The sequence below is a fragment of the Coturnix japonica genome, chromosome 3 (assembly GCF_001577835.2).
Source record: "Coturnix japonica isolate 7356 chromosome 3, Coturnix japonica 2.1, whole genome shotgun sequence".
Classification (NCBI taxonomy): Eukaryota; Metazoa; Chordata; class Aves; order Galliformes; family Phasianidae; genus Coturnix; species Coturnix japonica.
In genome coordinates this window covers 5,452,018-5,465,027 of record NC_029518.1, presented here as the reverse complement: position 1 = coordinate 5,465,027, position 13,010 = coordinate 5,452,018, and the positions used below count along the sequence as shown (strand labels likewise).

Genomic DNA, 13,010 nt, shown 5'->3' with positions numbered 1-13,010 from the left:
GGACCATGTTGTTGTCAGACTTCATTCTTTCTCAGTTGTCTGACTACGTATTTGTTGCAGCCAAATTTCAAATGCTTCCCATCCACTCATTTCTTCAGACTTCCTAAGTCACTGAATGGCAGCTCTACCCTCAAGTGTATCTTCCGGCCCTTTACAATTTGTTGGCAGCAGCATGCTTGATGAAAATTGTCTCCACAAGCTCCTCCAGGCTTTTGATAAAGACGCAAAATAGCAGGGATCCCAGGACAGACTCCTCATCACAGTACTTGTCATAGGCATCCAGATCAAGTATGACATCTATCCATTCAGATCATAAGTCTGATGATGAGCACTGGTATGTGGACAGCAACAGAAAATTCAGCTCAGGGATATGGTAAAACAATGAAAAATACTGAATTACTTTCTAGAAGTTTTTACGTCTGTGCTCTAACACAGACATCCTGTTAGAAACAGACAGACAGCTGTTCTATCTCTATCTAAGCATAAACTAGAGATTAAATGCACCTTCCTTCCTCACAGGAATATGAGATGGAAAACCTTTAAACTAACAATAGGTTTCAGGCATTTTTACTCAGAATCCAGCTTTTACTCCACTTCTGATAAACACAGCCCATGACACTAACTTCAAGCATACATTCCTTTTAAGGATAAGCCTCTGATTCGGAGACTGTATTTCTTCCCTTACATTTTGTTACATCTTGTTGCCTGTGTGTTTTTGACAGGCCCTGCTGGTGTATCTCCTTGTGGGGGATTTCCTTGCTTTTAAAGGAAAGCAGTGCAGCAAGCAGAGAGTTATCACAGTACAAAGCTTCTTTAAAAAACAAACATAAAGATTTGCATTTATTTGTCCAGTGGAGTACAGTAGACTGAATTCAGGGTCTGACCAAATGTCAGTTCATGAGAAAGAACAAAAGGTCTCCTACAGAATTCTGACAGAAGTTACTTTTCTCCCTCTGAGCACACCTACTGTTCTACACACATCACTTTATCTCCAACTGTTTTTTATTCTTAAACACCCTCTTTTCTCATAATGATTATGTGTGTTTTCAGGATCTGCAGCAAGTGTTGAGGTCTCTTTTCTTTTTTCCCCTCTCCAGAAGTGGAGAGGATAAAATCTTCCTGAGGGCTTTATTTCTTTCATTCGGATCACTGGACATTAAAACTGTAACGTGATAATTCTCTTTCAGCTGCAGAGTCTTCTCGTCAGAGCATGACTTATCTGAACTGTTTCACTCACAGAGAATTTGAGGATCATGTTTTATGCTACTTTTAATGCAAGACAGTCAAATTCTTCTATCTTAAGAGCTGTATATATAGAGAACGTTCCTCAAAGTATTCATTTGGACAATGTGGAAAATGAACGCACTAAAAAAGCACCAAGTTCATCATTTTGCTAAGCAGAGAAACGTTTAGTGAGTAAAAGGAGATGACTATTTTCAGATAAGTAAAAATTCTGAGAGATTTCTGATACAGGAAAAACAGACATTAAACAATGATAAAAAAATACCCATATAAGTTCTTTTTTGTAGCTTTTACCATGAAATTTGGAATGTCAGAAAAGAAATACAGCAGTGATGAGATCCTACCTGTTTGTTCTTTGCTGGCTTGAAACAGTCTGGACAGACCGTAGCTCTAAATACAGAAATGAAAATTAGCCAGTAATATTACAGAAAAAGCAAAAAACATACAAAACAAAGAACAGAGTCAGACAGACTTAGAAGCATAACATTTAATGGCCTTTGAACCAAGATATCCAACATCTCACTTCCACAGCTTAGCAAGAACACGTTTTTAAATCAATTTTATACTAACCACAAATGGGGAAAGCTGTGTATTGCTTGATCTAGAGATAAGTCACAAGGCACTGTAAGCCTCTTCTGCTCTGACTAAACCAAATGCATTTCACTTTTGAGATAGAATGGAAAAGCACCTAAGTTTATCTCTCAGTTCGTTACAGTCCTCAGTAAAGGTTACCATTGATGTTTTGCACAAGGTATGCTGACATCTTGAAATCTATGCTTGCACATGCACTGCAAATTAGACATTTCAAAATTAGAGGCTCAAATTGTTGCTTCTGGATAGGAAAATTCAATTACTAAAAAAAAAAATAAAAAAAAAATCCCTTGCTGTTTGGTACTTTGCCTCTTCAAAAGGAATTTCTTGGCTGTTTCACAAAAGTGAAAGCCAGCTCAGTTTAATGTTTTTGGTGGTTTTTTTTTTTCTGAGCTCTGTAGAGGAAGTTGCTGTTCCTATTAGTGGATTTCTACATACACAATTAGAGAGGCTTTCTAGCCTGCAACACAGTTCATCAATTCTAGAGACTACAGTAGACTATAAAGAAGCAGGTCTGACCCTCTCCCAGAATTTAAATACAAACCTTCAAATATATACATATATAACAAAACATGAATAAATAAATAAATATAAGCAATATAACAAAAGCCAATCTTCTATATCATACCAAGGGTCATTTTAGTATACCCACCGACACAGAATTGTGCAAGAAGGGCTTGAGAGAGGAGAAACTGCAGATGCCAGTATATCTGGAAATGTCATCCAAAAGCATACCTGGATTAGGGGGGACTTTTCCAATTTCTGACACTGTCTTACTTTGCTTCTGTATGACTGTCATTACTAACACCCTGATAATTGCCAAATTTCCTTATTTACATTATACCTTAAATAAAAAATTGCCTCAGAAATACTTCCACATACAGAGAATGCCTGAGAAACTACCGTATAATTAAGCTAGGCAATATGCTGTTACTTCAGAAAGATGTCCAATCACTATCTAATTATCCCACAAAGAGAAAGCAAATGCAAGGATACTGTCAAGTCACATGAAACAGATCTGAGTGCTTCTTTACAGTTTTCAATTCTACAGACATTTCCTTTGGTTCACCAATATTGGCACTATCACAGCCTTGGCAGTAACATTTTTGAACAGTCACTAAATGGTAGTGAAAGGATGAGCTGAGAATAAGAGCTGCCAGGTTTCAGAGGAAGGAAGACCACTACAGGAAACCAGAATTGATCAAATAAAGTTAAATAAATAAGAATAAAAGTATGATCGACTCAGAAAACTTAGAGTTTTTACAGGACTGCAGGCAAAACTGCAGTTCAGCCATACCACTTTATCTCTTTTTTGCCTAGTCTTGAAGATGCTGGAAGGGAAAGAAATTCAGCAAATGCTGATTATCATTTCTTCTTAATACCAAGTCATCAAGCATGCATTCCCTCACCACCATGCCCCTACACAACAGATATGCAGAATGAAGTTGCTGAAAACCAAGAAGGTGGCAGATCAGGCATTCAGAAATTGTCAGATGACATAAAACCTGGGAAATCTATAAATACTGCAAAGGAAATCCCTCGTTTACAGAGATGAAGTCACTATGCAGCACAGACATGTGAAGGGGAGCCTCCTTCTATGCTAGGTTTTAACTTGCAGTAGGAGCACAAGAGATGAAATTCAGTGAAACACAAATTTTCCAGGAAGCATCAGCAAACAGGAAGATTGAATATAATTACGCAGAATATAACTACTGCTAGATTTCGAGAAATCAGACTAAATGTTAAGGTAAATTCACAGAAATATTTTGCTTCTTGGTGTTAAAGAAAGATTTATATGGCAGATGCTCTACTGGGTAAACCAAAAGACTGTGTGAAGTGGCCAGTTTCTCCCCACCCATCCATAAGAAGGACGAGAGCAGGAAAACCTAGGCATGACCTCAAACGATGCCCCTGCCCTAAATGATGTAATTTGAATTTATTTATTTTCAAATGACAAAAGCTATACTGAAAAGGTCAATGAATTTGAAAAGAGCTGAAATTCAACAGCTGATTTGAATGTTCTCCTTCCAGCTCAAATCAAAATTCAGGATGATTTTCTTTAGCAGATTTAAAGCACAGAATTAACCAGACAGAAATAGAGCAACTTTAAGCTCTGCAGCTTTATTTGAATACCAGGACGTTTAAACATGAGCCCCGTTCTTGCTTATAAACACTGCATATTCTAACCTGTGGCAAATCCAAACCAATGAAGTTGTACAACATTTAGATAAAAGATCTTATATTATTTACATCAAAACTTACAGGAAATGGCACTCCTCATCTGTTTCTGGGTGAGCAAAGACCACGCTAACTTCAAACAAACTCTAGATTAAAAAAAAAAAAAGGGATGGGGTATAATACTTCGTTAAACAAGCCATGAGGATAGTCTCATACTGTAATGGTAGGAAAACAGTAAAGAAGCAGACAAAAGAGGAAGTAATACACTTACTCTACAGTATAAAGAAATACATTAAAACTTGAGCCATAATACCATTTGCATTTCTGAAGTACTCAAAGATGATCTCAGAACACTTCAAAAACATGAGTGACCTACACATCATAGATACTGGCCCCGTTCTGTACAGGGAGAACTCAGCCAGAGACAGTATATACTCAAAGCCTATTATGGTCACTAAACTTAACACACCTTCTGGGAAAGCAGTGCTTAGTGTGGAATAAAGATAAAAACCTAGTAGCACTCATCACTGTAGAATCTTGTCAGGGGCTTCGTTTGCAACAACTGGATGGCCTTGGGGCAAAGAAAGGCAACATGTCCTAGTGGACTGACAGTTAGACTAGAAACTACTGTAATCTCAATTCTATCCCCAATTCCCTCTTTGGCCTTGGGCAAACAACACTCATTACTTCTGTTCTTCAGATACCAGTGTATCTCATGAGGGCTATTGGAAAGATTGGCTAATATTCAAGTGGCTTGTAGATAAAGAGCACTTAGAAAAGTGTACTTTTATGGTACAATGGAGTCTGAAGTGCTTAGTGTCTAAGCCTTGTAGGGCTTTTGCTAACTTGGTAGGTAAGATTTTTGTTTCTTCTTGGATCACCTTCAGGGTGACTGGGTGATTCTTGCTTCAGTATGACAAAACGGATGCTTTCAATTAGTACTCCTGGAAAAAGATAATCTCTAACTACTATGGAAGTTGACAAATCAACTTAAAGACTGAATGAGTCTAGTTGTGGTGTCAGTCCTACAGCTGATGACAATAACTACAAACTGCTTTGCCCTCAGCAGAACTTTTAGCCACATTTGCAGAGATTTTACAGTCAAGATGATAGCATTTCTGGATTTATCTGACAACTTGTCAATGTTGAATCCAGTCAATGCATTTAGGAATGTTTGTCAGAATTCAAAAGTTAAACCATGCTTTGAAAAAAAAATAATCCTACTGCTTGTTCACTAGCACTACAAGTTCCAATGTGCAATTCTCTACAGTCACTAAAATGATCAAAGTTCCCTCCTTTAGAATGTTTCAGAAATATATTCTATACATAGAATTTAACATGCTAATAACCTATACAATTTATCTCACAGAGCAGTAACAATGCTGGCAGTACGGGGAGAGCAAAGAAGGAAAATGAAAAGAAGGAATTAGCCTCTGGAAAACGAAGATCCTGAAAAATTAAAAAACTGGAAAAGTCTCATTGGTAAAAGCAGAGTAGCAGCCCAAGAGCAAGAGACTTAGCAAAATACTACAATGATCCCACTGTATGCAATGATGTCTGTGTATAGAAATGAAGACTGGTCCCCTTGTCATCGAGACTAGGAGATCTCAGGTTAGAACTCCCCTGCTTCGCCCTACAGTGCATGTAAGTACAACTTATTTGTTAATGAGGAAAAAAAAAGACAGCACATATATTTTTTCTATCTATATATGCGTATGTGGGAAAAACAAACAAACAAAAAAAACCACACAGAAGCGTTTTCTTACTTATATAACACAATACCTTTCCATCAGTGGGAACACCCAACTCTTCTGATAACTGGGGATGAATAATCCATTTATAAGCTTCTTTCAGTTGAACAATGTCATCCTTTGCCAAGGAAAGGTCCAGTTTTCTGGATAACAAATGTAAAGAAATAATAGCTTGCACAGGAGACTGTCAAAGATAGATACCATATGATATTTCAAGACAAACTTAAGTAACTAGTTGCAGATGAACAAGCATTACACAAATAAGAAAGACAAATGTGCTAAGCACACAGAGCACAGCATGAAAGAAAGGCTGTTGCAAGGCCTCTTATAATTGCAATGAATCTTTGTTTTGAATTAACAAAAAATGGTGTTGAGGAAGCATTAAGGCCAGACCAGGATTTCATGTGAGATGCTTTACTACAAATAAACATGTGTATGCTGACACTACATACACTATATAGCATGGAAAATCATACCAGTACACTGATCCCATTTGAAGTAAACCTCAATCCATTAAAAGGAACAGTTCCTGTTTTTTTCTCCAAACAGATCAGTGAGATGAACAGCTCTACGGGTGGCCACATAAGTATTTATTAACATAAATACAAAAAAGACAGAAGGTACATGCAGATGGAGCTGGGATCCTTATTATATCAAATTAAATAGACATCTAGTTCAGCTTTAGTAAAGACTTTCTATCAAGATCTTGCTGTTCTCAGCACCCAGGCCACTTAGACAGTACCTTCTCACAGAGGTTCCAGATAAGATAATACCATGTTTTGTTCTGTTTCTATTTGCTAATGTTTCTTTAAGTAACAGCTTAAGAATAGGGTCTTTTCTTTCCTGTGTGAGAGAATACTACATAGTTTCATAGTAGATTAAAGGTTACCAAAACCTTTTCAGAGTCTACATGGAGAAGAGGTTAGAAGGAGACTGACAGAAAAATCCTTTGTTTTAAAGCAAAATGAACAAACTCACAATACTAATGTAAGACATTTTTTCTGTTGTTAAAGGAATGAATCAGTCCTTCGTTGAAGGAAGGAGATGAACTTTAACAGACACAAATTCCAAAGGGGAAAACACCCAGATAACAATCTCAGTTGACCTTGCTGGGAGAGCTCAGATGACTCCGTAGGTACAAGATCAAGGCCTGATTCCCATGTCTTGCCTATGCAGAGAAAAGTTAAAAGGAGCAGTTGCTGGTAAGTATGCCAGCACTCAATTTCAAACTCCTTGTTAGGGAACTTGCTGAACAAAGCATATGCCCTTATGCATGAACAGAACCAATGATAATATCTGCCCTATACAGGTTAATCCTCTCTGAAGCAAATTAATGAAACAGTGGCTTTAAAATTAGTCTCAAAATAGGAAGTAAGTCATCTTTTTCTATGAGTATCTTGAAATTGTACTTCCATTCAAGATGACTTCCACCAAAGAATAACTCAGTATCCTCAACTGACTTTGAGACAATGGATTTCTTTCTTCTTGCACATAAACATCCATTCAAAATGGCTCAGCATGTTCTTGTTTGGCTGGGAATGACAGTGTCCTAAATTAGATAAAGAATGACTCATTTCAATTTTTTTCAAAACACTGAAGATAAAAGAGAAGAGTGTAACTTGCTCTCACCACGCTACTATCTGACTTTTCACCACTATCTGACTAACAATTATCAGTCACTATCAGAGTAAGCTAAACCTCATACAATGGCAAAATGAAGAGGTCTGTATTTCACTGTCTTCAGGGCATAATAAGATTCTGGTTCACAGATGGTATTGTGGCTCATCTCAGAACCATTAAGTTCATTAAAACCCATACAACTGTACAGACAGCCTCCACTTCAAATTGAAATGCCATGTCCTAGCCATAACCACAATACAAGGCAAATAAGAAACTCTGATTAAGGTTAAACCAGGATACAAAAAAAAAAAGAACCAAATGCCATCTTGTTCTTTTTAAGGACCACAGAAACTTGACAATAATATAATAACAAGACCATAAAATTAACTTCTTGTCTGCTCAGTATCTGTATAATTTGTGAAGAGATCTTGTCAGACAGACAGCAAAAGCTATGAATGATTAAACAAAATAAAACAAAAAAGATATAGAATGACCAGGGTTAAAAAGGACATCAACAATCATTTAGTTTCAACCCACTGCTACGTGCAGGGTCACCAACCTGAGAGGCTGCCCAGAGCCACATCCAGCCTGGCCTTGAATGCTTCCAAAGATGGGGCATCCACAACCTCCTTGGGTAACCTGTTCCAGTGTGTCACCATCCTCCATGTGAAATATTTCCTCTTAATATCCAACCTAGACCTCCCGTCTTACTTTAAAACCATTCACCTTTGTCCTGTCACTATCAACCCATGGAAACAGCTGTCCCTCCCCCACCCATTTATATGCTTCCTTCAAGTATTGGAAGGCCACAATGAGATCTCCCCAGAGCCTTCTATTCTCCAAGCTAAACAAGCCCGGTTACATCAACTTTTCCTCATAGGAGAGGTGCTCCAGCCCTCTGACCATCTTAGTGGTGCTCCTCTGGACTCGCTCCAAGAGCTCCATGTCCTCCCTGTTCTGGGGGCCCCAGGCCTGGATGAAGTACTCACAAGAGCTGAGCAGAGGGGGACAATCTCCCTCTCCCTGCTGGCCACCCCTTTTTTTTATGCAGCCCAGAACACAGTTGGCCCTCTGGACTGCAGGCACACACTGCTGGCTCATGTCCAGCTTCTCATCCACCAGGACCTCCAAGTCCTTCTCCACAGGTCTGCTCTCAAAGAGATCTCCCCCCAGTTGGTATAAACATCTGGGATTGCCCTGACTCAAGTGCAACACCTTGAATTTGGCCTTATTGAATCGCATTAGGTTCTCATGGGCCCACTTCTCCACCCTGTCCAGGTCCCTCTGGTCCCTTCCCTCCAATGTATCGACTGCACCTTTCAGCTATTTTAAAGCATAAATATGTATTGATATTGCACATCCCAATTCTGAATTTACTTTTGAATAGCTTTAAACATACAAAGTAAACTGAAATTTTAGCCAAGAACATAGGAAAGCAATTCCACATATTCCACAACTGTTAGTTGAAGCACCTTTAAATGAAAGTAACTGTTTTTATCATGAAAATATGGTATTAACTGCTCGCTCAAAACTTTTTCTTGACATAAACATCTCAGCAGGTCCATTGCAGTAAGCAGTATCTCATTTCAGCCATGCTGAAAAAAAAGCTGTAGTAAGAGTATCTCTCTCTTCTCTAATTCTTTGGGACACACTAGTAGACACGACATGAGAACTGCCAAAAGAAATTACTCACCCCATTTCCTGTTTTACCAGCAGCCAAGCAGCATGCTATATGTCATCAGCCAAGCCCAGGAAAAAGAGAGAAAAAAAAAAAGCAAGTGAAATTAAAGCTCAAAGCTTCAACTGTTTGAGAAAGTATATCTACAATAACAATAGTAATAATAATAATTTAAAGTTTAAAAAAAAACACCTCAGGTCAATAAGGAAGCATTAGGATTTAAAGTCAGCTTTAGGAGTTAAAAGGACAGAATTAGTGCTTGTTCTCTTTTTCAGAGACCCACTCTGCATGTGTGAGCTCTTCCTTACTCTATTACTCATTCTCCCATCACTACACTCACAGAAACATAGTTAAGCTTTTGGGGAGCAAAAAAATTAACCCATTTTCCATTACGTCAACTGGAAGCTTAACACTTTTGCAGAACAAATAATTGACTACAGGGCAGAGAGAGTGTGCTATCCCCACATGAGAAACCCTAAGTAATTTAAATAAGTTCCAAGGACAATCTGACATACATGGAACTGTGGGCAACAAAAAGGAAAGGAAAAGACTTCAAGATAAATGATTTTTATTTTCCTATTATGCTAAGTTTTCTTTTTTCACAAATATTTGATTATTTTGCTGTTTTTCTCTTCCACTTGCTGATTTTCAAAGTGTTATTCAACACAGCCCTTCCAAAGCTATTCTGTCATAATATTCTGCCTGTTCTCTAACTCTTTGAAAAAGCTCTCCCTTTTATGCGCTCCTTCCTGTACATCGCCATTTATCACACCTGAAATTTTACCCTACATTTTGGAGGAACAAGCGTCTACATCATACAATGTAAATGTAAAATAATCCCTCACTTTTATTTATTTATTTATTGCAGAATAGCTCTGCCATTTGAGAAATAATTGAAGATAAGCGGGCAAAGCTGGATTTGTTAAGACTGCAGTATCTATATACAATAAGTTTAAATCCTGATTACAGGAAAAGCTAAGGACCATTTTTGTTCTACACTGGCAAAAAATGAGTCTTCCCTTGCTGATGACATTAGTTCAGTTTTTACTTTCCTAGTTATACAGAATATACTCACACATCTGGCTAAACTCAAACCAAATTAGTATTACGGAGTACTAATGAGCATTCAGACTGCTACCGGAGAGACCCTGGAAATGACACAAAAGGCAATGGGAAGTCCCAGATCTTTGAAATGAACTGCATAAATTTCTAAGACATCAGTTTAAAAATGGTCAAGTAAGTCACTTCAAATCCCATCATTAAAAGCATATCAGGCTGCAATAAAAGCACTTAAAAACTTGCTATTAACAGTATAACTAGGAGAACTGATATCCTAATTCAAGTGCAGACAGCACAAACAGAGAAATGAAAATAAGTGTCTAAATAGATTGTATTTGAAAATTGATTTGGCATACTTAGAAAAAATAAATACACAAACAACAACAAAATAAACATATTAGCATCCATAATAAATAAAAGCACTAAGTGACATACTTGGTCTTAGGGTAATCATGAACCACTCATTTACAACACATCACTTAGTTAAGGAGACATGCTAAGTACAGAAAAGCTGAAGAACAGAAAGAAATACTACCAGAAAGCTGAAAGAACTGTTGGTACAAACACTGGAATTCACTAATAATTGTTTATTTCAGCAGACTCCACTTCATATTCTCCTTTTCATTTCCCAGCTGACCCTCCTATGCTTTGTACAAATCCTTTGTGAACACCAGCTTCTCCAGATACACTACTCTGAATGGGGGTTCCATGAAACAGTATTTGGTTTCCATGAGAGACCATATCAAAGTTCAAGGTTGTCACAAGGTCTTTATACAACTTTGTGCTTAAAGCACCAAAAGTTATGAAATCAGACCAGGTTGCTCAGGACCTTATCCAATTAGGTCCTGAAAGCTTCCAGTAGTAAGGGCTTCTCCACTTCTCTGAGCACCCTCTTTTTAATGCTTAATTGTATTCAATCCATGCTTTATAAATATTTCCTCATACTCTGATGCCCACCTCCAGCAGCCTTACATACCTAAAGAAACATAATAATAAACAACATAATAAATAAACATAAACAACATAATATGGCAGGCTTTTTTAACACAATTGTGCCCAAGAGAGAAGAGCCTGAACTTGGGTATCACAACCAACAAGTGGAACTCATAGTAATGTCATAGTAATGTCTTTTGTCAAGGAAATAATAAAGAAGCTGAAAAACCTGTATCAAACCTTTCAAAGCACACAGTCACATAATCTTTTGGTTGAAATCAGAATGAAATACGTATCACTTTTATATGCTGATAAAGGAACCCAGTCAAAAAAAAAAGTCTTCCTTTGGTACATCTAGAAGAATCTTAAAAACAGTGCTAGTAGTAGTAGGGAAGTAGTAGGAAGAATGGAGGAGAAACCATACAGGTTTTTTTAGATACATGATACACCAATCAGCTCATTACTGAACAAAATATAGTTGTATTGATGGAATGCTGTTTACTTGAATTCAGTGTGATTCATTATACTGCCTATCTAGACAGTATGAGTAAGACTCCTTCACAAAATACCTTGAGGTATGTTACAGTCTTGGTTGTGTAATAACCCAAATAAAATCATAAATAAAGAAAGCTTCCAACTGAATTTCCTTGAACATACATAAAAACTAGAGAGTAAGACCATGCCTAGAAGTCTGCTTCAAAAAATGCCCTTTTAAACAATCACATATGTCTTGATTTAAAGCATACTGTATGTTTGGTAGTCAGTTGGGTGGCCAATCTCACCCCCTTTCCCTGTTCTATGGGAGTAGATCAGAAACTAGAGAAAACTTGTATGTGTTAATAACTGTGCTAAAAAAAGACCACAGGACAAATTTCACTTTCTCTCTTCTGACTCCAAAGTTAAAGATAATTAAAGGGGATTTAAAATTACTTTTCTACCTCAGTTAAGAGGAAACAGTAGATTAGGGTGCAGTGAGCACATAAGTCAAAAGATCCCAAATGATAAATCACACTCAAACAATCCCTCTACTCATGCCTTAATTCCACAGCTCTGCTCTTTCCCAGTTGCATGCAAACCAGGGGATCAGATCCCCTCTACTTCATAATTGCGTTATGTTTGAGAAGTGGTTTGAAAATGAAGGATGCTCATTACAGAGCTCAAGCCTGCAGGGCAATACTTAAAACCAAACATATTTCTGAAATACACTGGCACAGGCACTGTATTGATTACAAGCTGCAGGATATTATTCTAATACTATCTGAGGAATCACAGTGGCAACTGTTGAAATACCATGTGCAATTCCAGCCATAGCACTTTTTCTCTGTATTAGAGAAGAGCTTACAGATGGGGAATTCCATGATGAGGTATACACAGCCCTACAGGGAGTAATGACTACACATGCTATTTGCATCAATGTCCTTGTAGCAAGTACCACGATGATGGATCACAACTGAGACTACAGATGCAGCTAACAGTCACACTTCTGAAGGGCATGACTCGCTTCATATTATAATATAGCTGTCTGACACAAACTTGGGACTCCTGCATTTATGATTTATTTCAACCAAATATCCTACTTCTAGAAAGAGGTGATAGCTTCTGTGCACTACTGATCCATATACTATACAAACGTTAATTTTATGTCTTCCTTTTCTTTCCTTTCCTACATTTTAGGATTAGCAAGATAACAACTGTTAAAATTAAATTAGTTGAAGGTAATATTAAAATACAGTTCCTGATTTTTTTTTAAAGTAAGTCCGAGAAAATCTGCATGTCATACAAAAGGTCACTGGGAGAAGGAAGGCTGTCTTTGAGTGTCATTTTATTATAAAATTATGTATATTCTTGTGGAGTACAACTCAAACAATTAAAAGGTCCAACAAAAGATCATAATCTCAACACAAAACATCTCAAAATACACCCACTTGTATCACTTGCTACTTTCCTGTAACTATAAA

At 37.4% G+C, this 13,010-nt stretch overlaps 1 protein-coding gene across 3 annotated transcripts in view; it reads right to left on the bottom strand.

The window, feature by feature from the left end:
- Positions 1-13,010, bottom strand: part of PUS10 (pseudouridine synthase 10) — a 34,664-nt gene that overhangs the window by 15,669 nt on the left and 5,985 nt on the right. For 2 of the 3 annotated variants that reach the window (XM_015856766.2, XM_015856765.2), the window contains exons 4-7: positions 9,076-9,110; positions 5,794-5,905; positions 4,096-4,157; positions 1,587-1,632 (exon numbers count right to left, since the gene is read on the bottom strand). In XM_015856766.2, the coding sequence (XP_015712252.1) occupies positions 1,587-1,632; positions 4,096-4,157; positions 5,794-5,905; positions 9,076-9,110 (255 nt within the window). Of the gene's footprint in view, positions 1-1,586; positions 1,633-4,095; positions 4,158-5,793; positions 5,908-9,075; positions 9,111-13,010 lie in introns of those variants that run through there. The other variant, XM_032443892.1, reaches the window with a different exon arrangement.